Below are 27,901 nucleotides of genomic sequence, written 5' to 3' on the forward strand. Positions count from 1 at the left end.
CATGCATGTATGCACACCACGTGTGTGTCTGGTATCTGTGGAGGCCAAAAGCGAGCCTTGGATCCCCTAGAACTGGAGTTACAGATGCTAATGAGTGCCATAAGGATGCTGTGAACCAGACCCTGGTCCTCTGTGAGAGCAGCAAGTGTTCTTAACCACTGAGCCATCTCTCCAGCTCCTCTGATTACAATCTTATACTGAACCAGACATCCTGAAAAGAGCCTGTCTGCGGTTCACTTAGGCACGAGAGAGTTTGGCAAGATGGCTGACCAGCTGAAGCACTTATGAGGAGGCCTGACAACCTGAGTTGGCTCTCTGAAACGCACATTGAAGTGGAGGAGAAAATGGACTCCATTAAGTTGTCCTCAGACCGCCACACATGTGTGTCAGGGCAAGTGTGACCCTCCACCCCTGCATCATACACACACAATAATAAGAATAATAAAAATTAAAAAACAAGATAAATGCTTGTCCTTATGCCCATTGATAATGGGAGCTCTCACTCCTCACCAAAGAAACTTCTTTTCAAAACATATGGAGTCTATTACAGAGACCACAACGGGTCAAAATGCAGAGAGTAAGTGGCCATGGGGTACCTGCCCCACTCCAGTTGCCATATAGACAACACAACCTTATACCTAAGGCCCAGGGGGCATTATGGGAAAAGAGGGCGGGAAGAGACAGAGGACCAGGACACCTCCTGCTGGTCAGTGTTTTCTATACCTGACAGGGAAGCTGCATCCATGCAACCTTAACAACATAGCCGTCAAAACAGGACCTTTACTCCAGTTTCATGTCAGCACGAATGGGGAGATCTCAAAGACCCCACCCCTAGATGGAGAGCTCCAAGCGGTCAATGGCTGCCGTGAGAGGGGGCCTCAAGTATCCAGGGATAAACTTCTGATAGGTGATCCAGTCCCTCGTGGTCAGCCCTAAACATGTGTACATATTCACGAAACCCAGTGTGCTCAGTATCAGTAGGTCGTGTGCACCTTAGACATACATACATACATACATACATACATACATACATACATACATACAGAACAATAATAATTAAAGAAGACGGCATGAACTTGAGAGGGGAGCTGGGGTATTAGAGGAGTTGGGGGAGGGGTGGGGATGACGTGAACACAATATTCATGCAGGAAATTCTCAAAAGCATTGAATAATTAGAAAAAGAAAACGAATTCACAAATAAGTCCACTCCGTACCTTCTCTCTGGTCTTTGAGACTGGGTTTCACTAGGTAGCCCTGGCTGGCCTGGAACTTGTTATGTAGACCAGGCCTCAAAGTTGTTGATTCTTCTGCCTCTGCCCTCCAAGTGCTGGGATTACAGACATGTGCCATCAGGCCTGGCCAGCTTTCTTTCTTATATTCAGTCAGTTCGCCGTTATTTCTACTAAGAGAACCCAACCCTTTCCAGTATATCAAGGGAAGATCCTGTATGACCGCATTTTCTTTCCATTTTTCATCAAGTCGATATTGAGATGATTATAATTAAACTTTCTGAGGATTATTAATCGATCACACTAATGATTGTGCTTAGTTTCTCCCCTCAGTACCATGCAGTTTTTCTGGAGTCACAGCAACTCAATAAAAAGAATACTTTGTTTTGTTATCAATTCTGAGTTAAGGGAAAATAAATCTTGGAAGGTCACTTTAAATGTCCAAAGTCAATATTACTTGAACCAAAAACCCCTTCATCTTTTAAAACCGGCAGTGTGAGACATTTGGCTTATGGTAACTTTCAGTCTAATGTTTACAAAATGCAACACAATTGGCTCTGTGTGCCAGTTCTTGAGATGTCTCACAAACGGGCCAAGAGCCCATCTTATTGAAAGAAACACAATATTTATGTCCCGGGCTGCAGAAATTGCTTAGTCATAAAGTGTCTGTCACACAAACCTGGGGACTGAGTTTGCTTCACAGACCCCACGGGGCACCATTATAATCCCGGCACTGGGGATGGAGAGACAGTAGGGTCCCTGGTCCTTTCTGGCTGGCCAGCCTAGGCTAATGGGTGAGCTTCAGGTCCCAGTGAGAGTCCTTGTCTCAAAAAACAAGGTGGATGTGGTACCTGAGGAGGAATGGATTCTGAGGTTGCCCTCTGGTTTCCATATGCACACATGCGCAAATGCACCCACACACCCACAAACACAAACCATGAACACACATACATACACACCCACACCCACACAGTTGCACACACTATTAATGTCTTAATAAACTATTAATCAGGAGGAAAAGGGCAAAATACTCATATCTAATTGTATGATTCAAAATTATAAAATCCTAAATGTTCCTTGGAGAACTCCCAATTAAAATGAGTTCTGATAAAATTGAAATGCCTCCAAGATCTGCAAAATATTCTGGCGGGTAGGATGCACAGTGTCAAAATGTCTTCACAGAGTAGGCCTCCAATCTGGGGCACAGAGACCCATGGGTAGTGTTGTAGCTGGAGCAGTCTAAATACAAGCACATTATTTTTACATGTATAACTGCTTTGCCTGCATATGTGTGCCATGTGTGTTCAGTGCCCTCAGAAGTAGAAGAGGGCGTTGGGTCCTCTGGAGCTGGCTTTACAGGTGGTTTTGAGTCACCCTGTGGATTCTGGGAAATGAAACCAGGTCCCCTGCAAGAGCAGTAAGTGCTCTTAACCCCTGAGCCATCTCTCCAGCTCCACAGCCTGGTATCTTAAGGACCAGAAATCCCCTCATAAAGATTTTGCTTACAATAGTAACTTTGGCTTACAGCCATTTTCCTTCCCCTAAGGCTCTGCGGCCACATTCCTGTCCAACTAAAACCACCCTAGAAAACCCCAAACTCCCCTTTTGGTGGGGCTGCTCTCCCTTCTCTAGGAGGCAGCCTGCAGTTCATGCCTAAAAAACAGAATTTGCCTTCTGTCCTCAACATGGCTCCAAATGGTCTCGTCCTCTCATTAAGCTTCCCACCCTCTTTCTCCTTGGCTCCATTTTCTTCCTTAGGAGTCCATGGAGTGAAGACACAATGTCTGAAGCTATGGCAGCCATCTTGTGATTACAGGGCAACAGAGTAGAAAAAAAAAATTGAATGTGAAGGAACAGCTTGGATCTTTGAGGACATCACCAGGCTGTACCCCTGTCTCCAGACATTGTTAAGCAAGTGACCAATGTAAATTAAGCCAGAGTCTCCCACTGTGTCATGAGGTGTCATGACAATCAGTGGACATGCCATTTGTACTGCCCTCTGGGGAACAGAGAGGAGAGATTTGTACAGCCCTCTGGGGAATAGAGAGGAGAGTATCTACTGACACCATCAGGAATTACCCTGGACCTCTCCACACCCCGAAAACCACCCGCATCTCCTGTGGCTGGCCAGCAGACCTCATCATGGGGAGATGTGGTTGAAACCATACTTCCCAGTTGCTTGGCTGAAAGCCTTTGTAATAGACTGGTTTCTGCTAAGTGGTGCATGTGACGGTTCATCAAACATCTCCTAAAACCTCTGCCCCACACAGCTGTGCAGCCAGCATGGCCCTATCCAGTTCCCACCACTTCACGCTGGCTGCACTTCTTGCTAAGGAACTCATGTTTATTTTTGTCAACCTTTGGGGCACTTTTTGAGGGGTGATGATCACATCTCATGAGAACAAAATGGAAACACTGCCATGTGATACCTTTGAGAGTATATTTATAGTGATTCAATAATTATAGATGGGAGAGGATAAAAGTTTCATCAGTATGTACGAGTTCATTTCCTGTAACAAGTTATGTTTTGTTGTTGTTGTTGTTTTGTTTTTTAATTTTTCAAACTCGAACTCAGAGATTCACTTGCCTCTGTCTCCTAAGTGCTGGGATTAAAGGTGTGCGCCACCACTGCCTGGCTACAAATTATGTTTTTATATGGTGTTAGGTTTGAGTGTACAATGTGCTTGGTAAGAACTCATTTTTTGTTCTATGTTCCTATCATGTATGTTTCCAGCACACTCCTTTATACCTCTAGAAAGCACACCTTACCGAGTTGACAGATCCATTAAATAACACAATATTTATAAAATAGTTGGCAGAGTGTGTGATATACACTAGGCATCTAATATACGTGTTCTAGTATTATCTTAAACTAGAATGTGAAAACTGAACATTACTTCCTGGTAATCATAACTAATGGGTTGAAATTTATCTTCCATATCGATACAGTGACTTTATAAACCTTACTTAATAAATGCCGCAGAGATAGGAAGCTCACGGCATCCCCCAGTCATGGAGGCAGCCGACTTTCCTGTGTTGGCAAAGAAGTGCGTGACTCAAGTTACATCAGGGCTGTGCGCTTTTCAACAAAATATCCCGTTCCCTGCTGGCCGTAGTTCCTACGGAGAGCTTTCTCAGAACTCCTTGTTTATTATGAACCACTTCTGGTCATGGGGGCAAGGACATGAGCCGTCTCAATTACAGGATAATTCACGAAATGAATGGCAACCTGGCAGGATGGGGACTGCTCAGGCCCTGGGATGAATCACTCAAGGGATGCGTGTGCTAGAAAAGCCGTATTCGTTACAAGCATTGACAGAGGCCAGTGACAAATACATGTCTTCCTGAAACCACAGTGTTTATAATACAAGGTGACCCTTTTCACTTTGGGGTCCTAGTTCACCCAAGCCTAAGGACCTCACATGTATTTAGGTATTTAGGAAATATTATCTGTTGTGGCAAAGACAAGGAAAGCTGCTGTCGGGAACATGCAGTCTTTGCTCTTGGGCACTCATTCTACTATCTTCAGGAGGAAAAAGGGGAAAAATCTAACAGCCATGAAGGCACGGCTCCTACAGCATGGAAGGAACCTCAGAGGATAAAAAAGAATTCTTAGAAAACATGGGAACGGAAATTAAAAACTCAGTGGAAGGATTAGAAGATAAAGCTGAGGGAATCTCTCAGACAGTGAGAGGAAGATAAATGGAAATAGGAATAAAAAGTAAATAAAATTGGAGGGTAAATCTAGAAGATTCCTTCCCACATAGGAAGTCAGGGACTCCCCTCCCACTCTCTAACCATGCGTATGCCGACCACAGGGGGCCTCTGGTGGCTCAGCCCATCAAGTGATGACAAGCCAGCACAGAGGCAACATCTGGAAACCCCGACACACTGGGGGGAAAGCAGAGGTGGCATCGGTAGAGAGAACGTACAAGCTATACAGAGAAAGCAGGAGCCAGCACAGGGGGCCAGCGCAGACAAGAGGGGCCTAGGGGATGCAGAAAGATGGAGAAAGAGGGTCCCCAAATAACGATTGTAGAGGCACCAGTACAATCCAGAACACATCAGAGGCTCTGGGAAACCTTCTAAAGGCCAATGACATGACAACAATAAAAACAGCGTAGAGAGCTTGAGGTTCGATAAGGATAAACATGGTACAAACTAAGAAACCAGGTCTGCACGGAAGTTTGACACAGGAAGATACAAACAGAAGGATGGATGATGACATGATGTCAGAGGTTCCTTCTATTTCCAGAACTCTGTGATCAGAGTGAGTTTTTTCCACTGTGGGTGGGCACAACAATGGCAGAGATGTTAACACCTCATTTCCCAAATAAGAATCGACCGGACCCTGGAATGCTGCCGACTCCCCTGCCGACTCCCCTGCCCTCTCCGCAGCAAGACAGACAGCACCCAGTAACAACAGTTGTATGCACTAGGCACTAATCCAGATGCACCCACGTACAATAAAAGGGAAAACAACTTCTTGCAGATTAAGTGCGTAAAGACTCAGAAATATTCGTAAGGTTTGGTGAGAAAAAGAAAAGAGAAATGTCACCATCCTTCCCAAGTAGCAACCAGGGTAGACATTTCCATTTTAGCCAAATCATTTATTGAATGAATAAGTCCCGTTGTTTTTAATTCTTTTGTGAAATTCCAAACATTACCTTTCAATATGGGACGGAAAAAGAATGAGCTCCTTTCGGTCATTATGCATTTCATCTTTCCTTATTGCAGAAAGCAGACAATTAATAACTGCATTTTGGTTACTATTATTCTGAATTAGGATGTCACTACCTCCTACTCTAACGCTGAATTTACCTAAGTCTCTGGACACGATAACTCTCATAAATAGAAGCCAGAGGCAGGCAGGGATGGTGGACGCATTTGGCTTACAGGGACGAGGCATAGCCATCTCTCTGAAGTTAGTGACTCTGGGCAGCAGGCTTCCACGGTGGCTTTCACTGTGAAATCCTTCCACTCCAATGATCAACTAACCATCCAAATGAAGGAGACATTGGTGGAGCTCATACCATAGGTAGCAATAAGACTAAACAGGAAATGGATCTACTTGATTCTTGCATTGGGAGAGAAGGTGTTGGTTCCTCTTCCTGTATATTTGTGAGAGAAATAAAATTAGGCCCAGGTATCAGGCAATATCCTGCACCGGAAGGCCCCTGGATCGAGGAGAAGTGGAAGAACTGCTAACTCAGGTCTGCAAGTTTATTCACCATGAAGTGCAGGCTCGGACATTCAGCACTAATTTACACAGAACATAGAACTACACTGAGGGGATATGCTAGCTGGGTTGTAGGGACTATGTCAAAGAGATGCCGAGGTAGTGAGGGGGCTGGACTGACAGAGATTATCTTGGCTGGGTGCTGGCCTCTGAAAGACCACCCGATTGATCAGGAACTGTCCAGGAATTGCAGGAAGCTAACATGCATACATGTAGCTTCAGCAAATGATCCAGTCAGTTGCTGTCAGGTGAACCAACCAAGGGGATAGATTCAAAAGGCCAGGACTGAGAGGGGGATTTCTTTTTTCTTTTGTGTGTGTGTGTGTTTTTTTTTTTTTTTTTTTTTTGAGACAGGGTTTCTCTGGGGAACCTTGGCTGTCCTGGAACTCGCTTCGTAGACCAGGCTGGACTTGAACTCACAGAGATGGTGCCTGTGCCACCACTGCCTGGCGAGAGGGGGATTTCTAAGGGTTGAGAAGGCCCAAAGCAACCCTCCCACAGAACAACAGAGGCAGCGAAACTCAAGGGGATTAAACCTGTCTCTGCTTAGCTACAACCAAGGACTTCAGATACAGGAAGCCAAGAACAGCAGGAAGCAGAGAAGCATTTTGGCCTCAGGTCCGAAGCCCTGAGCTGGGACACAGATTTGGTACTGGCCATAGTCAAAGGTACTTTCGCTTAGTATCTTTGCAAATAAATCTGAAGAAAGACACTAGGATCCTATTCTTAATATAATCTGAAAACACTGGCATTGTGCTATGTTTTGTATTTCAGATAACACATCACTCATTAAATCCCTGATGGAGCCCGGAGGTGCCTCAGCTACAACATTGTTACCCTCAGCCACACAGCCCCCCCTCCCCCCATCCCCTTCCAAGTATTGGAAGCCCTGTTTGGACAGGCAGGTGCCTGTAATGCAGAACCTAGTCACAAGGAGAAGCATTTCTCTAGAAGGCCAGCGAAGGAGGCTGGACAACTGGAGCGCTGACAGAGACATGCCCACTGAGACACATTTCCCTTGAAGTCATGGAAAATAAGAATGTAATTTTTGTTTGTTTGTTTTTGCTTTATGAGATGGGGTCTCACTATGTAGCTAGGGCTGGCCTGGAATTTACAGTGTAGATCAGGCTGTCCTTTACCTCACAGAGATCAGCCTGCCCCAGTCACAGGTTTTTTAGTGTAGGATGTAGTTTTTTAGTGCCAAGATTTGAGAGACAGAGAATGAACACAAAACCTGCTTCATTTTTTAAAAGATATATAAATTTATATATTCCTGCATGTCCTGGATCTGCCTATGTAGACCAAGCTTGTCCGGAACTCAAAGAGATCCACTTACCTTTGCCTCCCAAGTGTTGGGATTTAAGGTGTTTGTCACCACATCTGGCAAAAAAGGTATTATTTTTAATTACTTGCATGTGGATGTTTGTGTGTGGGTGTGTGCATGTGAGTGCAGGTGCCCAGAGAGGCCAAGGGTGTCAGGTCCTGGAGCTGAAATTGTGCTGGGAACTGAACCCAAGTCTTAACCACTGACCCATCTCCATCTCTCTATCCCTAAGTGTGCGCTCTCTCTCTCTCTCTCTCTCTCTCTCTCTCTCTCTCTCTCTCTCTCTCTCTCTCTCTCTCTCTCTCTGTTTTTGTCTCTCATCATGATATCTAATGTCTGGCCAGCAGTCACTATCCACACCTCCTGTTTTGGCAATATGGCTTATCTGGGCCGGGCGGTGGTGGCACACGCCTTTAATCCCAGCACTCGGGAGGCAAAGCCAGGCGGATCTCTGTGAGTTCGAGGCCAGCCTGGGCTACCAAGTGAGTTCCAGGAAAGGCGCAAAGCTACACAGAGAAACCCTGTCTCGAAAAACAAAAACACAAAAAAAATATGGCTTATCTGTAAATAGGAGCCATGAAAAGAATCTTACTAATAGATGAAAGACACCTAGAAATAATACCATGCATCGATTCCTTAAGAAAAGAGAAGTATTTGCAAATTACCTCTGAGCCCTAAATTATTCATAAAATGTCATGTATCTGAAAAATTCACTTCAATTTCCTGTCCATGCAGAAATCTGTGAGGGATCATTTGAAAAGTCAGTCACTTCAGAAGCAGTTCCATAGTTTATAAAAAAGAAAGGGGGAGGGGGGGAGGCAGCAGCCACCTGGTAAAATCCAGGTGCAGGAGACATGATGGAAATCCATGGTCCTCCCTTAGCTTTCTGGGGGTACAGGAGAAGCAGCACTAACAGGCACATTGTGAAGTTTCTGTCAGAGTCTGATGTGCTGGTATTCCATGAATATAACTGGAGTGATGTGTGAGGCCCCCCTCACAGACCCATCAGGGCCACTGTAGTCTTCTTCCTAACAAGAGATTTTCTTGGGAAGGCTTTACTTCAGGATCCTAGAGAATGTGCACTTTTGCTTGGTGATCCACTTTCTCAGAATCTATTAGGGACATTGTATTTCCTTGCTCATGAGTACTTGTTCCAGGCAAAATTACAGTCAGTTGAAGGGACTGGTTAGGGTCATAGTTTCAGAAGCCAGAATGTGCATGATAGTCCCCCCCCCCCCGCCCCCACAGTGTGTCTGCAGCATCACCCGGGTTCCTCAGGCCTCATCAGACCTCCCTGATGAATTCTTGAGCTAAAAAACTGCTTTGTCTATTCCATGTGCCTGGAATTAGCCAAGAGGGTATTTATAAATCAGCATTCACTCTAGCACAGCACCTGGGAAAGCCAGACACTTTGGTAAATACTGCCGTCTCTAATTGCACAGATCATTAGAAAAATTGCAGCTACTTTACATAGTACTATTACATTGGCATGCTAATAAACAGGCTCTGTGACTCGTTTTATAGGAGTTGAAGTGGATTCCTGTTCTGGTGTGCACTCTCCTTTTTTAAAGCTTTGATCCTTGAAATTCTCTTCCCACCCTTTCTAAACTTTTTTTTCTTTTTATTTTTTTTGTACCTAGATTTTGTTTTTGTATCTGTATCTGGTCTGCTCCGGACTTTGCAACCCTAGGGCCTCTATGCTAGGGCAAACCATGTCGGACGGTTTCCCTTGCCAGGTCCTGCCAGCTGAGATGGCAGGACCCCAACCAAGGAGGAGGCGAGGACAGAGGCCCCTGGCTCCCTTCTCCCTCACTTTTCTCCTTCCTTGTTTGTCGAGTGTCTCTGGTATCGGCTCTGTTCCTGCCACTGCCTCAGCTCTTTTAGCTGGTGTCAGATTCCACTGTCCCTGCCTGAAAGGTGGCTGTAGGTCCCAAGTGGCAGGGGCACTGTGGGCGCTGCTTCCTATGGGGATTCCTTGGGTTTCTGCCCCTTCTTCCTCCTGACTCTTCTAGCCTTTTTGCACTCAGTAAATCAACTCCCTTTAAAATTCCAAGTGGATTTTCTATTTTCTTGACTGGCTTCTGAGTAGTAAAGTTTCATCTGATGCTTTCTGCCAAAAACAATTCCATGCTGCCTCCTGCAAGTGGAACTTAGGAGGAAGCGGCAAGCCTTGAGGTGTTTGGCTATATGTTAACAAATGACTTGATGGTGGCATGCTCCAGGAGGCATTACAATTGCTTTTTGGTCATTATTTCAGTCAATCTTTACAGCAACCCTTTGGGCAAGGGATTCATTTATTCACTTATTCCAAATAATTCACTTATTCCAAGTGGGGAATCTCAAACAAACACACACATAAGCAAACACACACGCACGCACGCACGCACAAACAAACAAACAAACACAAATGGGGAGCTCTTACAGATGAGGAACCCGTGGCACACCAAAACTAAATCAGCTTGCCTAGTGTTACATGGCCAGAGTGACAGTTGGTGGGCTGGCATTCTAGGTGGTGATTTATTATGATGAAAAAGCAAGAGAAATACCTGAGGCAGGGGAGTAAGCCAGACTGTCTGAAAGGCTGAATGAAGATACAGAGGGAAAAAAAAGAAAAGCCCAAAGAGTCTAGAGATACCAAATTGAAAATTTAACATCCAAGGGGTATCATCCATCGAGGCTGCACAGTGCTGGATTGGGGTCCATGCACAGCAGGTAGATGCAACAACCATAGAAACACTGTAGTATGCTCTGCCCATAACAGGGTTAGGGAAAGATCTGGAATGTCAGCACATTCTAGCACCCCCTTTTAGTCATATTTTATCTGGTAAAGGTTCCCCTGAATTCTGCTCCCACTGAGCACAGATACAAGTCTTTGTAAACCAAGCAGAAACGTTTCTACCAAGAGTCACTGCTCAATGGGTAGAGTAACAGTTCTAAGTCCGTCCAGGAAAGGTGGAAATAAAAGTGCCATGGCAGCTTCCTTGTGAATTCAAATGAATATGACATACTTTTAAGAGTGTTTTAGGATATAATTATTGATGAGTTGAAATGTGGCTGGTATCATGATAGAAAAATGACCAGAGCAGCAATGTTTTTAATAAGAAAAGTAGCCAATGACCTCTAGCACACAACCAGCATGGTTAGGCAATAATGTAAGTCTGTCACTTTGTTCATTACATTTTTTTTTTTTTTTTTTTTTTAGTTCTTATGCAGCAAAAGAAGGTAACAAAATACAGCACTAGAGGAATTGATGTTAGGAAAAAAGACAGTCAACTAACATTGCCTACAGCACACAACAGGAAGACCAAAAGTCTTTGCAGGTTTTTTTTTTTTTTTTGGTTTTTCCAGACAGGGTTTCTCTGCGTAGCTTTGCGCCTTTCCTGGAGCTCACTTGGTAGCCCAGGCTGGCCTTGAACTCACAGAGATCCGCCTGGCTCTGCCTCCCAAGTGCTGGGATTAAAGGCGTGCGCCACCACTGCCCGGCGTCTTTGCAGGTCTTGATGCAAGGATCGTGTAAGGAAAGAACAGGAGGTTTAGACCCGGGAGATCAACTAGACTCTAATAGCAGACATACACATGCCACCGGAAGTCCGCACAGCCATTTCCTGATTTTTTAGACTACTCTAAAGAAGGGTCTCTCATCTACTTTAATATGGCTCTCCTTCCACGTCTTTAATCTGAGTGGTAAGCAATTTTGGAGGAGGCCTGTGGCTATAGGAATCAGCTCATGCGCTCCTAGGTTCACAGTAAGAAGGGCTCAGGATTGCTGTCACATCTTCTGGGTCAGCCTGAGATCTAGATCCTGGACTCATCACTTATGAGGGTTTTGCCAGCTGGCCTCCCAGGTAGAAATGGCCAGTGGCTTCTCCTATGGCATCTGCTCTTCTTATAAAACTCCATGTCTCTAAAGTGGACTAGCTGGTAGAGACAGCCACTAACAAAACACGAGCAAAATCTGAGACTGGCTACCAAGGTGATGCTGGCGGGGGCCTCTGTGATGCCTGAGCACAGATGCATTGAAAGTGAGCTTTCAATCTGTATGCATAATCAAAGCCACAGCTCTGCTCCCAACTGGGCAGGAAATCACCACGAGAATGAATATTCATGTGCGTAACTTATTCCACAGCACTAAGTGGAACTGCTCTTAGTTTTGAGATGAAAAACTATTTGCCTTTCTAGTTCTCAGAGCTCAATTTATACCTCCTTTAAAGAACAGATTTCTTAGTAGGAAAGAAAAATTCAAGTATCAGAAATTCGAAACTAACATACCCACAATTCGTCTGTGAAGCAGGTTGCTGAGGGCATGTTGCTTTGTTCCAGTGATGTGTGCACTCTAACCCGAGATCATGTGGTAGAACCTCTAAATATGTACTCCTGGCACTGGGGAGATGTCTCAGTTGGTAAGTACTTGCTAGGCAAGCGGGAGGAGGAAAAGGCAGTTGATCCCCGTCTCAGAAAGACAGATAGCTACTGGCCTCTGGCTTCCATACTCACACGTGCATATCCATTCACGTGAATACACACATACAACACATACACATATGCGCACACGTACACACAGAGACAGAAAGAGAGAGAGAGAGAGAGAGAGAGAGAGAGAGAGAGAGAGAGAGAGACTACGTACTCTCTATCAGCAGCTAAATATACTTCTAAAGCACTCTGACTTTTTTCTTTGCTTCCTAGTCCATTTTGAGAGTATACTTAACAAACCAGAATGTATTCTAAGAAACAGTAGGACTTTAAGGGTCACAAAGAATTCGAGAGAAAGCCGTTTCCCACTGCAATACATAATTTAGGTGTGAACTTATCTGGGTGCTATTCAATGCTTTAAAGTTAAGGGCTCTATAGAGCCCGAGGATGGCAGCTGTTACCTGAAGTACTCATAGCTTATATGAGCACAGATAAGGCTAACACAATGTTGAAGTGAGAAAGCAGGCCGCTTGGAACAGGACGATGAGTCACAGCGTAACAGAAAAATCTCAGACGTAAATTTCAATGTCAATATTTGATGTACTTTCTTTTTTCTCTTTTTCAATGCGTTTTTCTTCTCAGGCTGTCTGTATCTGATTTTAAACCTTAGTGGGCCAGATGAGACTTAGGACCACATCAACTTATTACTTCAAGAAATATCATAAACAGCACTAAAGAAGATGATGGAACCATGATAGGAACATGTCTTTACAATTTGTTGGGGGAGGTTTCCATGCTGAAAGCAAGGCAAACATCCAGGAATGTTCATTCCCAGGGGGCTCTTGGGCCATTATTTCTCTTCAGGTTTTAGCATCTCTGAGTCTTGAATCCTTATGAGTTCCTTAAGGAAACGCTGAGATCTGGTGGGTCTTTCAGCTTTCCCTACACATCAAGGCTAACAGCAGAAACGTCTGTGGGAGGGAGCAGGAGGGTGACAGACAGCGGGGACCGAAGCAGAGGGTAGTGCCTGGAGGGTCCCGAGCTCTCCTCACTAGCTGAGAAAAGCCAGGAAGAGTGAGGCTGCTTTAACTTCCCTGTCGGCTTGTTTTAAGGACATCCTGGGATCTCCGAAATGCCTTCTCAGTTGCCCCTGGGAGAATACCCGATTGAGTACCACCCAGACTTCAGTGCTTGCAGGAGGGTGGGCTCAGGGGAGCGACCAGGACTGACCAAGGCCGCTCTACCAGCCTTCCCACACCCTTCTGCTGTGGATGGAATACTTTTCGGTTCTTGCAGCTGAACCCTGACTGACAGCTAAGTATAAGATATCAAACTGCAACATGGCGGCAGAGTGCCGAGAAAATGGCTTAAAGCAATCCAATTTCAAAGAGACCTTGGAGAGGTAGCTGGCTTCCTACTGGCCACAAAGACTGGCTTGAGGAGGAGGCCAGAGCCTGAAGACAGCACTCAGAATACCCAGGAGTTGAACCCCTCTCACCAAGAGACAGGGCCCCTAAGAACCCTTCTGACACCCAACAACAGCAACAAACAAACAACAAAACCCCAAGCCCCAATCCTGTTCCCTTAGTGCCGGGAATTCCAGTAAGCGATTCAAGAGCTCACTGAATCATATGCTCATGGTAATGACCACGAGAGCAAACCATAAAAAGCACCATCACGTCCTGTGAGAGGTGTTCTTAGCTTTGCTGGGATGTCCCTCAGACCGTCCCTCTTCCCTCTGAGCTGCCTCTTACTCTCATGGGTTACAACCCCTGCATTCTGCTGCCCCCCACACAGAGAGGACGGACTAATTGAGAAACCAAATCTGAACATGCACGCTCCATATTCACATTAGGCTAGTGTATGTTCTTTTAAATTTCTTCAAGCCAAGAACGCTGGCCAAGTCAAACGCCCTTTCTGTAGTTCAAGCCACTTAAATCATTTACAGAGGAGCCTTTCTGGTGGTTCTGCTGGTAAAGGGTCCAAACCGTGCCCTGCTGGCTCGCACTTGACCTCCTTCTCCAGAGCTAGTGTTTGCCTCGCTTGCTACCCTTGTGTCTACTTTTCTATGTAGCCAAGAGAGAAAAGTCAGAGCGAGAAAATACTACTGATAAGCGGATATAACCACCAAACTTGAGCTTGCCAAAGACCACGCTGAACTCAGGGCTGACAGATGAGTTTGAACCCCTAGACCCGCGTAAAAGCTGACAGGCATCATGAGCATCTCCACTCCCACAATCCTGGAGGCAGACAGGAGTCTCCTGGCAGCTCAGGGGCCAGCTAGACAGCCTTGCTTATGCAGCAGGAAAGCAGAGACTCTGCCACAAAAAAACGGTGGAAGGTGACGACCACCGCATGGGGTTGTCCTTTGATCTCCACATGTACACTGGCACAGGCTACCCACGTTCACACGTGTAAATGGCCACGCATACATGCACACTCACTAAAATAACAATGATGAAAGCTTTGTCTTTTTGCAAGCAGCCAAGAGTATAACTGTTTATAACTTATTTGTACAAAACATAATAATTAATCGCAGAGGGAAACAGAAGGGTTTTCCTTTAAATGTATTTTTGCAACAGTAAAAAATAAAGCATGCCCTTTCTCCTACGCATGAGGCAGGGACCGGCACATCTGGTTGCTAGAAACACAATCTCAGAGGTACTGCTTTTGGCCCGAGGTTGACAGAGGGGCAGCCTGATTGATTGGCAAGCGGATGGAACTGAATGTTACCTGTTTGAATAAAGCGTAGTCCTGTCATGTGGACAGTGTTCACCGACATATAAGGAAGATGATGAGATTGTGGTCGCTAAGGAAGCAGCTTCTAATAATGATGGAGTACTGGGCACCAGGTCGGGCCTGTGTCGGGATCCCAGGGCTGGGGGAGCGAAAGCAAATGTATGCACTCATGAATCTCAGTAACACAGGCCACTTTAGATCTGCAACAACTTAAATGAGTCAAAAGCATTCATTTTATGTATCAGGCTGCAAATGAAATTATGAATTAACTGTGCTCTTTGGAACTACAACAGAAATGTAAAATATCTGCTTGCAAACAGGTTAGACAGAAAGGAAATGACATTAATTTACAAAATGGCTTATGGAAATGACATTAGGGATGCTCTTTTAAAAACCTAATAAAGTGATTTACTCTTTCAAAATGGCATAAAAATTCCGAGGACTTTAAGGAGATAATGTGGCAGAGATTAAAAGGGTGACTGGCAGATGCATGAACAGAGAGGACGAGCTTTCTCTCCACAGGAGAGCAGACTTCAAGGGACACAAACCCTCTAACAGAACAGCAGCCTGGCACATCTCAATCCTGTTCGAGCCTACGTGGACTTGTGGACATGAATCAGGACTCTTCTTAACATCCTATTTCAATAGTAAAATTGCCTTTATAAAAGTGAGAAAGCGCTTATTTCTTTTTAAAATTTTAGAGAAATTTTTTTCAAGAAAGTATTTACATCAGGGTCCTCCACAGTTAGGAAGTAGGAACTCTTCAGGCTCAGCAGTGACCTGGAGCGCGCACAGGCGCTCCATCCAAGGTCCTTACGGATTTTTTCCCTCTTTTTTTGGGACAGGATCTTATTATACAGTCCTGGGTTTACTGGAACTTGCTATATAGACCAGGCTAGTCTCGAACTCACAGAGATCTACCTGCTCCTGCCTCCTGAGTATTGGGATTAAAGGCATGTGCCACCATACATGGCTTATATGAGTTCTGTATCTTTTCTCAAACTGAGCTGGAAACATGTCAATGAATACAGTACAGCCTGGGGGTGTTCCTGACATTGCTTGATACACACAAAAAGTTTCAGATGATGTATTTTCACTGTGTAAATGGAAAATGGGAACATGGCCACATAAGGCATTGTCAGATGAGATTGAAGGTTTTTGTTTTTTGTTTTTGGCTGAATCTAGAGCCCCAGACATGCTAGTCAAGTACTCCACCACCAATGTAACTCTACCCCTGATTTTGGATTTGAAGGAGTCTATTTGATGAGGTAGAGGGACAGGCATGGAAGGACAGTGGAGCAGGGACAGGAAATGCTAAACTTGAGTTCTGAAGTTTAGACAATAAATAAAAATGTGCCCAAATCTGTAAGCAATGGTCCAATTCATGTGAAAAAAAAAAAAAAACCCATCCCCAAACCCATCACAGGTGTACATCACACACAGGTGTACTACTTCCTGTTTCCAGGGATTCTGGGTACAGCTGAGTATATTTAATTTTACTACAGCTGCTGGGGAGCCCAAGACAGGATGATGGGGAGTTCTAGGCCAGCCTAGAAACTTAAGAAGATTTCAGTTTAAAACATAAAAGAGAACAAAAAGTTCTGGGGGAGAGGCCAGTGGAAGGTAGCTTCAAGGAAGGGGGTGGCTATCTACTGTCATCAGTACAGAGAGGACCAAAGGCAGTGTCCTGGTTACTTGTCCTACTATAATAACAAAATAACCTAACAAAGGCAACCCAAGAAAGGAAGGTTTATATTTCCGTTCACAGTTCCAGGGTACGGTCCACCACAGTGGACAAGTCATGGTAGTGGAAGTGTGAGGCGGCTGGTCCTTGCCATCCATGGTCAGGAAACAGGCAGGGACACGTGTTTATGCTCAGATGGCTCTCTCCCTGTTGGGGAGTCCAGGATGAAAGTCCAAGCAATGGTGCCACCCAATTTTAGGGTGGGTCTTTTCCAGCTCAGTTGACCTAATCAAGACACTTTCCCACAGGCAGGCCCAGAAGTTAAACTAATCTAGACAATTCTTTACAGGTATGCCTGAATGTTTGTCTTCCAGGTCACTCTAGATCCCGCCAGGTTGACAATATTAACCATCATCAGTTAACTCTCCTTGAAGTAACTCTAGACATGAGAATATGATAAAGAAATTCAATTTAGTATTGGAGACAAATGCTGAGTTAGAAGGGGCAGAAACAGCAATCTGTCTGAAGACACTGTGGGAAGGCACGTATCTACAAGAAGTTTTGAATCTTCTACAGGAAGTAGAAGACACTTGGGAGATTCTCCAAAGAACCTAATGATTAAAAAAAAAAAAAAAGCCTATATTTGTTGTTAACCAAAAGACCAAGAAATAATCGACAGAAATATATAAGACACCACTTCCTCTTATCGGATCAAAATAGAAAATTCAAAATATCAACTCAGTAGATAGAGAAAAATTATTTAATAAAATTCGGTACTCTTGTTTGGTTAAAAACTTTTTGGTAAATGAAAAGCAAGAAAAAGAAGTTCCTTGGTGTGGCAATTGGTGTGAAATAGGACAAGTTTCATTTTAAACAGAGAACCATTAGAACATTGTCTTTAAAATCAGGACAAGGCAAGGCTACCTAGAGTCCCCATTTCTGTTCATCACTGTATCAGCAGTCCTAGGCAGTGAGCAATAGAGGAAGAAAGAGACAGGGGGTATACAGAGGAGCATCTAACAGCCAGAACTCACAGTTCTTAAAAAAGGTACAAAAAGCCCACACCAATCTCTCTCTGTTTATGCAAGGAATACATCTACATTCGTTCTAAATAAGGAAACTCTTACACTTATTGAAATTCATGGAAACAGCTCTAAATAAACTGAAAAGTTTATTATATCACTTACATATGTGTGCACATAGGTGTATATGCATGTACATGTCTATACTGCACACCCAGAATTTAGTAAAACAAATATCAATATGTTAGCATTTGTTATCATGAAGTAGTTAGATTATAGGTGTTTTCTTTAAATATCTTAATATTTACTAATTTTCTTATGATAAATCATATATCATGCATTGTTTATATGGCATTTTATATTTATATAAATTTGTTGTATTCTATACAGCCTATAAAATTTTACTAGTAGGCTATCTCTTGGAGCATGCATTCTCTAATTTTTCTGCTGTGACTTTACATTATTCATAGAATTTACTAGAGTTTTTCTGTTTTAGAAAGTTGGGAGCATTTACCTTCTTCATCCAGGCTGCTGAAACTTTGCCCTTCCGTTAACAAATCTCGCTTCTCATCCTTCCATTCCTGGCTGACAGAGGACACGATCTCCTGGGAGGTTGCCTTCAATGCGGCAATGGAGTTGCACCGTTTCTTGGAAGGTGAGGCCTTCAGAGCTGGACAGCAAGGAAGAGTAATTGTAAAGTCAGGTACGGCGGGGAGTGTCCTGCTGGAATGCCAGGCACAGTAGGGCGTGTCCTACTGGAAGGCCAGGCACAGTGGGGCGTGTCCTACTGGAAGGCCAGGCACAGTGGGCGTGTCCTACTGGAAAGCCAGGTATGGCGGGGCGTGTCCTACTGGAAGGCCAGGTACAGTTGGGCGTGTCCTACTGGAAGGCCAGGTACAGTTGGGCGTGTCCTACTGGAAGGCCAGGCACAGTGGGGCGTGTCCTACTGGAAGGCCAGGCACAGTGGGGCGTGTCCTACTGGAAAGCCAGGTACAGTGGGGCGTGTCCTATTGGAAAGCCAGGCACAGTGGGCGTGTCCTACTGGAAAGCCAGGTACAGTGGGGCGTGTCCTGCTGGAAGGCCAGGCATGGTGGGGCGTGTCCTATTAGAAAGTCAGGTATGGTGGGGCGTGTCCTATTGGAAAGCCAGGTATGGTGGGGCGTGTCCTATTGGAAAGCCAGGCACAGTGGGGCGTGTCCTGCTGGAAGGCCAGGCACAATGGGGCGTGTCCTGCTGGAAAGCCAGGCACAGTGGGGTGTGTCCTGCTGGAAGGCCAGGCACAGTGGGGCGTGTCCTACTGGAAGGCCAGGCACAGTGGGGCGTGTCCTACTGGAAAGCCAGGTATGGCGGGGCGTGTCCTACTGGAAGGCCAGGTACAGTTGGGCGTGTCCTACTGGAAGGCCAGGTACAGTTGGGCGTGTCCTACTGGAAGGCCAGGCACAGTGGGGCGTGTCCTACTGGAAGGCCAGGCACAGTGGGGCGTGTCCTACTGGAAAGCCAGGTACAGTGGGGCGTGTCCTATTGGAAAGCCAGGCACAGTGGGCGTGTCCTACTGGAAAGCCAGGTACAGTGGGGCGTGTCCTGCTGGAAGGCCAGGCATGGTGGGGCGTGTCCTATTAGAAAGTCAGGTATGGTGGGGCGTGTCCTATTGGAAAGCCAGGTATGGTGGGGCGTGTCCTATTGGAAAGCCAGGCACAGTGGGGCGTGTCCTGCTGGAAGGCCAGGCACAATGGGGCGTGTCCTGCTGGAAAGCCAGGCACAGTGGGGTGTGTCCTGCTGGAAGGCCAGGCACAGTGGGGCGTGTCCTACTGGAAGGCCAGGCACAGTGGGGCGTGTCCTACTGGAAGGCCAGGCACAGTGGGCGTGTCCTGCTGGAAAGCCAGGCACAGTGGCAGTCCCAGCACTGAGGCTGAGGCAGGAGGGGTTGGAGGCTGGCCTGAGTTACACAGTGAGATCCTGTTTAAAAACAACCCCAGAACTAAAATAAATAAAACTTACAAAATCAGATTCACATTTCTAAATTTAATATCCTATTTCTTATTAATATTTTAGAAATAATTTGAGTATAGAAAGGCAAGGGCTCATTTCATACATATGGCAAGGGGAGATTAAAGTATCTGTGTTTTTGGTTATATTATTTGTCCGAAATGGCTTGATTTAAAGAAAAGTATTCTAAAATACATTTGAGTTGGACTTTCTTTGGATTTTGAAATAGTCTTAGTTGAGGCAAAATTTATTTATTTATTTATTAAATTGCCCTTCCTCCTTGTTTTTCTTATGCTGGGAGGAGGCTGGGTGAGCTGGGAAGAGCAGATGGTGCGGAGGGTTCTCACGACCCCGGCTTTATTAACTGGGGACCGGGACTTTCTAAACGGACCAGTGCTTAATCATACACACATGTTGCCCAATTTAGCCAAGTTACTTCTGGTTGCTTCTTTCTTTGTGATTTTTTTCCCCACTGAAATTCCTTTCTCTTTGGTCTTGTCAGATGTATAACTCACTCCCATTTCTACCCAGATGGCATTCTCTATCCTCAGAAGCATGGTGGGAACCCAGGCCAGGGAAGAGGCGCTTCCCCGAGCCACCATGCTTGCTGAAGCCTGTGGTTCCACGGGGGACGCCCTGGCTGGTGCTGCTTAAACTGTGGTCTGAGCTGCACCACTTAGGTCACGCTTTCCCACAGTAACTCTTCTTGGCTGACGACGGCTAGAGAATTTTACTGGAGGAAGTTGGAGGGAGGGAGGGAGGGAAGCTGAGACCTGTTTTTGCTTCTCCTGAACTTGATGTTGGCAAGAGTCCTTTGGAGGTTTGTTTAAAGGGGTGAGCCAACAGCAATTGGATCGGGCACCCTGTTCAGCTTTGAGACTCTCCCGAGTTTGGATTACACGGCTCATCAGCCCTTTCTGTGAACAGGCTTCAAGAGATCAGTTGGAGAATGACTTTGGGGATCACAAATGAGGGGAGAATAGGGGGCAATCTCCCTGCTTCCAGGACAGGAAAGACTTAGCTTCCCCCAGAGTTTTATATTAATATCATCATCATGATAAATAATATTTGCAGACTAGGGCTTTCGTCTGGAGGCCAACACTCACATTGAGCATCTCAAAAATTGTCAAGATGTCTAAGGGAGTCTGGCCCTTTTACAGGCCTAGAAATGGAGGGCAGAAAAATGGGCTTGCTCTAGGTCACGGGGCTAGAGAGTGAAGCCCAGGGCCTTTCTTGCTGTCTTTACTTGTTTAATTGATAGTTGATTTTCTGGCTTGTTAGCATTCCATTTTATGATTAAGGTGTGTGTGTGTGTGTGTGTGTGTGTGTGTGTGTGTGTGTGTGTGTGTCTGGGTGAATCTTTTGGACATTCAAACAACTGATCTTGCCATTCCTCTTGGTTGCTCACAATTGATTTGAATGCTGGGTAAGAGGACCAAAGAAGCTGGGTTTCCCTCACACCGTGTTCTGCTAAGCCCTGGCTCGCTTTCACAGAGTGGAAGTGATGGTCCACCACTGGTGTCTGCTGTCACATGCCCTCTGCTTCTGCTAAGCTTTTATGAACGGTGACACATTCCTGCAAATAGCAAAATAACTATTGCTATAAGAATATGAAGGCATGATGAGCCCAGGAGAGGTCGAATGACCTGTGCTGTCAGCACGCGCCGAGTTTAGAAGCGGATGCAAGACTTCAACTAGTCTCCACTAAGACAGTTACTCAGAATTTCAAAACAGTCAAAGAAATGCCACCTTTCTCACTGTTTTAGGATCCATAACTACCATCATAATTATTTTTATGTTCAAAAATTCTTAATTGATTTATGTTAACATACTTAACAAATCTTGGTGTGTGTATGTGTGTGCAGGTGTGCGCGTGTCACGGCATGCATGAGGAGGTCAGAGGACAACCCCAAGGGTCAGTCCTTGCCTTCCACCTTGACAGAGAAAAGGTCTCTCTCTTTCTCTCTCTTTTTTCTTTTTTGTTTGTTTTTCGAGACAGGGTTTCTCTGTGTAGCTTTGGAGCCTGTCCTGGAACTCACTCTGTAGACCAGGCTGGTCTCAAACTCACAGAGATCTGTCTGCCTCTGCCTCCCGAGTGCTGGGACTAAAGGTGTGCGCCACCACTGCCGGCCCAAGAGACAGGGTCTCTTGTGTAGTCCTCCAGGCAAGCTGGCCTGAAAGCTCCCAGGGACCTCATTCCCCTGTTTCCGCTTCTCGCCTCTAACTGCAGAGCGCTGAAGAGTCACGAGAAACAAGGAAACGAGACAGCTGCAAGTGTGCACAGCACTCAGGAGGAGAAAGGCACTCCAGGAGAGGCGGAGGCCGCAGCACCGAGGGGTCATTTTCAGTTACACGAGAAGTGACTGAAGGCGTTGGCATGGTGCTGGTCAAGGATGGATGGATAAAACTACCCTGGTGTGAAGGGACTCTCTAGAGGGACCTGCTGAAGACATTAAGAGGACCCAGCAACCGTGTGTGGCATCCTGCATCCCTCCCTGATGCACAGAGCAGGTGCATTCTCTTCCTGCCCTAGGTGATGGGGCTGCAGAGTGAGCTTACATCCCATAAAGGAATCAAATAAAGTAAGTGAATTTATAAGATAAACAAGCCAGGGGCTGGAGAGATGGCTCAGAGTTAAGAACACTGGCTGTTCTTCAGGAGGTTCTGAGTTCAATTCCCAGCAACCACAACCATCTATAATGAGACCTGGTGCCCTCTCCTGGTATGCAGCCATACATGGAGGCAGAATGTTGTATACATAATAAATAAATAAATCTTAAAAAAAAAAGATAAACAAGCCAGACCTGAAGTCCATTAGCTCACTGAATGTCAGAGGAGGGAATCACTACCATGAGAGAACTTTGAACACGACACTGCTGCTAGGCAACAGGCAACCACGGTGAGGTACTCACTGTGCATGAGCAGAAGCAACTTTCATCACATTGCTCTGAGTATGTTGTTAAGTACTTGGGAAAAACCAAGTTAGATCCAGACTCACTTCATACATCAAAAAAGTACCCCATGGACCAGTAAAAGAATTTCAAAGATTTGCAGGAAATAGGGTGATGGATGTAGCTTAAGTTGATTACTCAAGTATGAAGCCCTACGTTCAGATCCCTGGCACTTCTAGCCTGCTGGTGACTCCGGGTTCAGTGAAAGACTGTATATGTATGTATATTATATTATATGTATATGAAAAGGTGGAGAACAATAGAGGAAGACACATGATGGCTGCTTCTGGCCTCCAGTCTCTCATAAACACCTGCATATGCGTGTGCACACACATGTATACACCATGCACAAACACATGTGCACACTAAAACAAAATAAATTTTAAAATGGAAATGAAATGCTTGGGTCTGGAGATGTAGCTTGGTAGTAGAGCACATCACATGTGTGATGATGCCCTGGGTTCAATCTCCAGCATCAAAACACAAAGAGAAAAACAAATGAAGAAGAAAACCCCAAACCAATTGTTGCTGAAAGGAATGAATGAAGTCCCAAGTAAAAGGCCAGTCTATGTCCACAGAATGGAAGACACCATATTATGATAATGGCAGACTGGTCCACATAATCAAGAAAAACCAAAATGCTGCTTTCCTTTTGAAAACACAAGCTGACAAGATGATTATTAAAGTAATGGTTATTAAAGTTCATTGTAGACATACTAAGGGCCCAGATCAGCATGGACGATCTGAGGAAGAACGAATGACTCATGATTCTTGAATGCAAAACTAACAGTTGAAGTACAGTGAATGGGGCTGGGATAAGGGTAGGTGTACTGATCAACAAGATGAATGAGAGCTCAGAAATAAACCCTTCCATCTGTGGTTAACTGATTCCCAACATGGATACCAGAGTAATTCACTGGTATGGAAAAACAGGTTTTTCAACAGTGAGGGGAAATACACATAAAAGATGAACCTTATCTTATACTATGTATAAATTAAAATAAAAAAAAAAAGGAATCATAGACCTAAACATGAGAGTTGAAATTGTGCAACTATTAAAAGCAAAGAAGACCTTGGGAGGTGGTCTATTTTTACACCACACCAAGTGTGCTGGAGGGAGGAGGGGGAGGAAGAAAGAAAGAAACTGAGCACTTTGAAGAGGTGCATTTTGTAATATGTAACGCATATCTTAGCAAACACAGTTATTAAAAAACAAAGTGAGAGAAAGTTAACAGATTGACTACTTAAGAAGGAAGTCTTGGGCCTGGAGAGAGAGCTCAGTGGTCAAGAGCATTTGCTGATTTTGCAGAGGACCTAGGTTTGGTTCTCAGTTCCTACAAAATGGCTCACAACCACTGGTTACTCCACTTCTAGGAATTCTGACTCCCTCTTCTGGCTTCTGTGGGAACTGCATACACATGTTGCACATGTATACATGCAGGCAAACAGGCACACACATAAAATAGAAACAAATTAGTCTTTTAAAAAATAAGGAAGACTTATTGCATTAAAAGCATCATAAGTCAGAGACTGGGAAAGTCTGTAACACATGTACTTTTTGGAACCAAAGTTGCCACTGATTATGGTATCAGTTTATATGTTACTACATTAAGGAAAAAAATAGCTACTAAGGTGAAGAGGCCCCAGGAGGAGCCTCCCTTTTCCAGAAACCTTGGCTTGCCGGGTGGTGGTGGCACACACTTTTAATCCCAGCACTCGGGAGGCAGAGGCAGGTGGATCTCTGTGAGTTCGAGGCCAGCCTGGGCTACAGAGTGAATTCCAGGACAGGCGCAAAGCTACACAGAGAAACCCTGTCTCGAAAAAGCAAGGAAAAAAATGAAACAAACAAACAAACAAAAAACAACCTCTCCCCCCCCCAAAAAAAAAACAAAAAACAAAACAAAACAAAGCAAAACAAAACAAAACAAAGAAACCTTGGCTCAAGGGGAAGAAAGGTAGAAAACCTTTGAAAATATGAGTTACAAGTTACACAGAGACTTGCAATCTGAATAAACACTACTTTACAGTCAGGAAAACCTTGGGCAGAAAAATCTAATTTATAGCAGGTCTCAATTTGACAATAATTTTTAAGATGCCACTGATGATCATCCATTGTGCATAAAAGCTGGTCTTAGAATAAAAGATGAAGGTTTATATAGATATAATTCATTTAAATCATCTAGAAAAATAATAAATACCTAACATAAATGGTCAAATATTACATAGCCTAATTCTCAAAGGAATTATAAATGACTGAAAAATTATGAGAAATGCTTGAACCTAACCAGTACTTGAAAAACACAAAATAAAACAACCAGGTGACATTTTCCTACTTGTAAGGATGGCATAATTTAAAAAGCCTAATGCAGGCTGAGGGCTGCAACTCGCCTCTCCGCAGTTATGTATAGTTAATACCCTACTTCCACATCTTGAACTCTATCCCAAGTAAACAATCCTAATTTAGACACAGCATTTATTTGAAACTATGCTCATAAAAATATTAGCCAGAAACAGGAAAAAGAGGAAGGATGTAAATGCCCAACACTAAAAGAATGGCTAGCAGATTATGGTACACCCCTATAATTTTCATGCTGTGTTTGCTTTTAAATGATGTTTAGAATATTCAAGGCTTTGAGAAACTGTTTATGTTATAATGATATGCAAATATCAGAGGGTAGAAGCCCAAGAGGACTCAGCATTATGCGGCTCTTTTTTGTGTGTGTGGTGCCAAATCAAACCTGGAGCTTGCACACAGCAGTCCTGCACTTTCTTGGACACTAGATTTATGAAAATGGACAAAAAATAAAAATTGGGAGGAAGTACATCACCATCTGAGTACTAGGCAGCTCTGGGCAGCCTCCTCCCGAATTTTATTGGCTTTCAAGTAATTACCACAGTTTTATTGCATTTCTAAACCGCAGTAAATATTGTAAGAAAAATCTGCAATGGCTAATGCTATGGTTTTGGGGTGACTAATTAATTATGATTTGAGTTATGAAGTCGGGCCACAGAATAAGTAAATGATAAAGTAACAACATGTGTATAATATGCTTCTTCTCTACTTTCCACACAGTTTGAACACTAACAGTATGCACATAGTAAATTTCCCGTAAGTATGAAGATAAATAAGACGTCATATTTCAACTTGATTTAAAACAATCATTATTATCTTTGGCCTTAGTTTGTTCTATTTATTTAATTACTCATGGTTTGAAGGCAGGATTCTGATTTGAGAACTTTCTCCCTTTTGTTTTCTGCAGAGCTGGGGTCAACCCGGGGACCTTGTGTATGTTGGGCAAGCACCACCGCTGAGCTAAATCTATAAGGCCTTTCTTAATTTTTGATGTAGGAATTTTTAATCTACAGATTTGACCTCGAGCCCTGCCTTTGTAGTTTCCCACCATTTGCAGGATGTGTGTGTTTTATTTTTCCCTTTTTGAGAGCGGATCTCACTGTATTCCCCAGTCTGGCTTGGGAACTCCCGGGCCTCCTGTCTCCGCTTCTCAAGTGCTAGGATGCTTGCTCTGTGCCTGATGGTGTGTGTATGTGCTTTCATTTGTCACTAAGCATTTTTCTCCTTTCTCTGATTTCTTCTTTAAATTATTGGTGCCAATGGCTACATACAAATATGTTTCAACAACTAACTGTACATTGTGTGTGTGTGTGTGTGTGTGTGTGTGTGTGTGTGTGTGTGTGTGTGTGTATGTTGTGCATGCATGCATGTGGAGGCCAAAAGGTTGGTGCTGAGTGTCTTCCTCAGTCATTCTCCCTTATTTATCTATTTTTTTGAGAAAGGGTCTCCGGTTGAACATGGAGCTTATGGACTGGCCAACAAGCCCAGCAATTTACTTGCTTATGTCTCACTAGTGCAGAGATTATATTGTGTTCTGCTTTTTTTTTTTTTTTTTTTTTTTTTTTGGTTTCTGTTTTGTTTTTTGAGACGGGGTTCCTCTGTGTAGCCCTGGCTGTCCTGGAACTCGCTCTGTAGACCAGGCTGGCCTCGAACTCAGAGATCCATCTGCCTCTGCCTCCCAAGTGCTGGGATTAAAGGTGTGTGCCATCACCGCTGACTCTGTGTTCTGCTTCTTACATGGGTGCTAAGGGTCTGAACGTGGGTCCTTGTGCTTTCCTATTACTTTCCTGATTGAGCAGCTCCCACACCCCAGCCTGTACTTCTACTTTTTAACATAAAATGGGCTAATGATTATGGCATCATTAAATCATGATATTTAACCATAGTCGGTCATTATTATCACTGCAGTAAAAACATCCAACTCTTCCAACAAAAACTTTCCACACATATATGGTGACATCTTATGGTGATATTTTGTTTGTGCCCTAAGAAATAAAGCTTGCCTGAAGATCAGAGGGTGGAGCTAGCCATTAGCTAACCATAGAGGTCTGTAGGTCTGTATAGACAACAGACAGGAAGTGATATGGCTGGGCTCGGAGGAGAGAGGAAGTGGTAAGGTGGGGCGGAGACAGGAGCTCAGCCCCTTTTGGTCTGAGGATTTGGTAGAGGTAAGAAGTCTCTCTAGTGGCTGGCTCCTTTATTTCTCTGATCTTTCACCATTTACCCCGATATCTGACTCCGGGTTTTTATTATTAAGACCAATTAGAATTCACGCTACAATGTCAGTAAAAAGTGCTACAACCAAGAAACTTCTTTAAGACTCTTACCTTGAATTTTCTTGAAAACTCTGGAATTCATGAACTTTAAAAATCTATCTGCATAAAAACTTGGTCTATGAACTGAAACAGTGTCCTGGAAAAAAAGAAAGGAAGAAAGAAAGATGATATGTTTCCTCTTAGAATTTATCTCACATTGGAAAAAAGGCTCTGTTAGTCAAGGTCTGAACTAAAACATGGCAAAGAATTCAAAAGACCAGAAGCCTAGGGCTAGGGGCAGCCAGCAAGACTTATTCATCATAGAGATTCTATGTACTCAGTGTTATGAATTTGCATGCGGGGGACCCCAGGCTGGCTGGGCCAGGGCCCATGAGTGGGATCAAACTTGCTGGCATGCTGGGCAGATGCAGTGAAGGGCTGGGCAGATGCATGCCATGAGGGCATGGCGGTGGGGCAGCCAGTAATTCACAACCCAGATGCTGCACCTGCGCGGAAAGAGTTGATTAGAAAGATCGACAGAAAGGAGAGAGAGGGAGAGAGGGGTTCGAGGGTGCACACCTCATGGGAGGAAAAGCAGAAGAGAGAAATGGAGCATGAAGGGACGGGACGGGGGGAGGGGGGACGGGACGGGGGACGGGGGGCCAGGGAGAGCCAAACAACTCTGCTCCAAAAATGAAAATTGTCTGTC

General features: G+C 44.5%; 1 protein-coding gene across 1 annotated transcript in view; it reads right to left on the reverse strand.

Moving 5' to 3' along the window:
• Pip5k1b (phosphatidylinositol-4-phosphate 5-kinase type 1 beta) overlaps nt 1-27,901 on the reverse strand; it is a 276,063-nt gene that overhangs the window by 40,848 nt on the left and 207,314 nt on the right. Inside the window, exons 11-13 of the mRNA XM_076561464.1 lie at nt 27,265-27,349; nt 18,162-18,317; nt 14,936-15,080 (exon numbers count right to left, since the gene is read on the reverse strand). Coding sequence (XP_076417579.1) covers nt 14,936-15,080; nt 18,162-18,317; nt 27,265-27,349 — 386 coding nt within the window. The remainder of the gene's footprint in view (nt 1-14,935; nt 15,081-18,161; nt 18,318-27,264; nt 27,350-27,901) is intronic.

The sequence above is a fragment of the Peromyscus maniculatus genome, chromosome 1 (assembly GCF_049852395.1).
Source record: "Peromyscus maniculatus bairdii isolate BWxNUB_F1_BW_parent chromosome 1, HU_Pman_BW_mat_3.1, whole genome shotgun sequence".
Classification (NCBI taxonomy): Eukaryota; Metazoa; Chordata; class Mammalia; order Rodentia; family Cricetidae; genus Peromyscus; species Peromyscus maniculatus.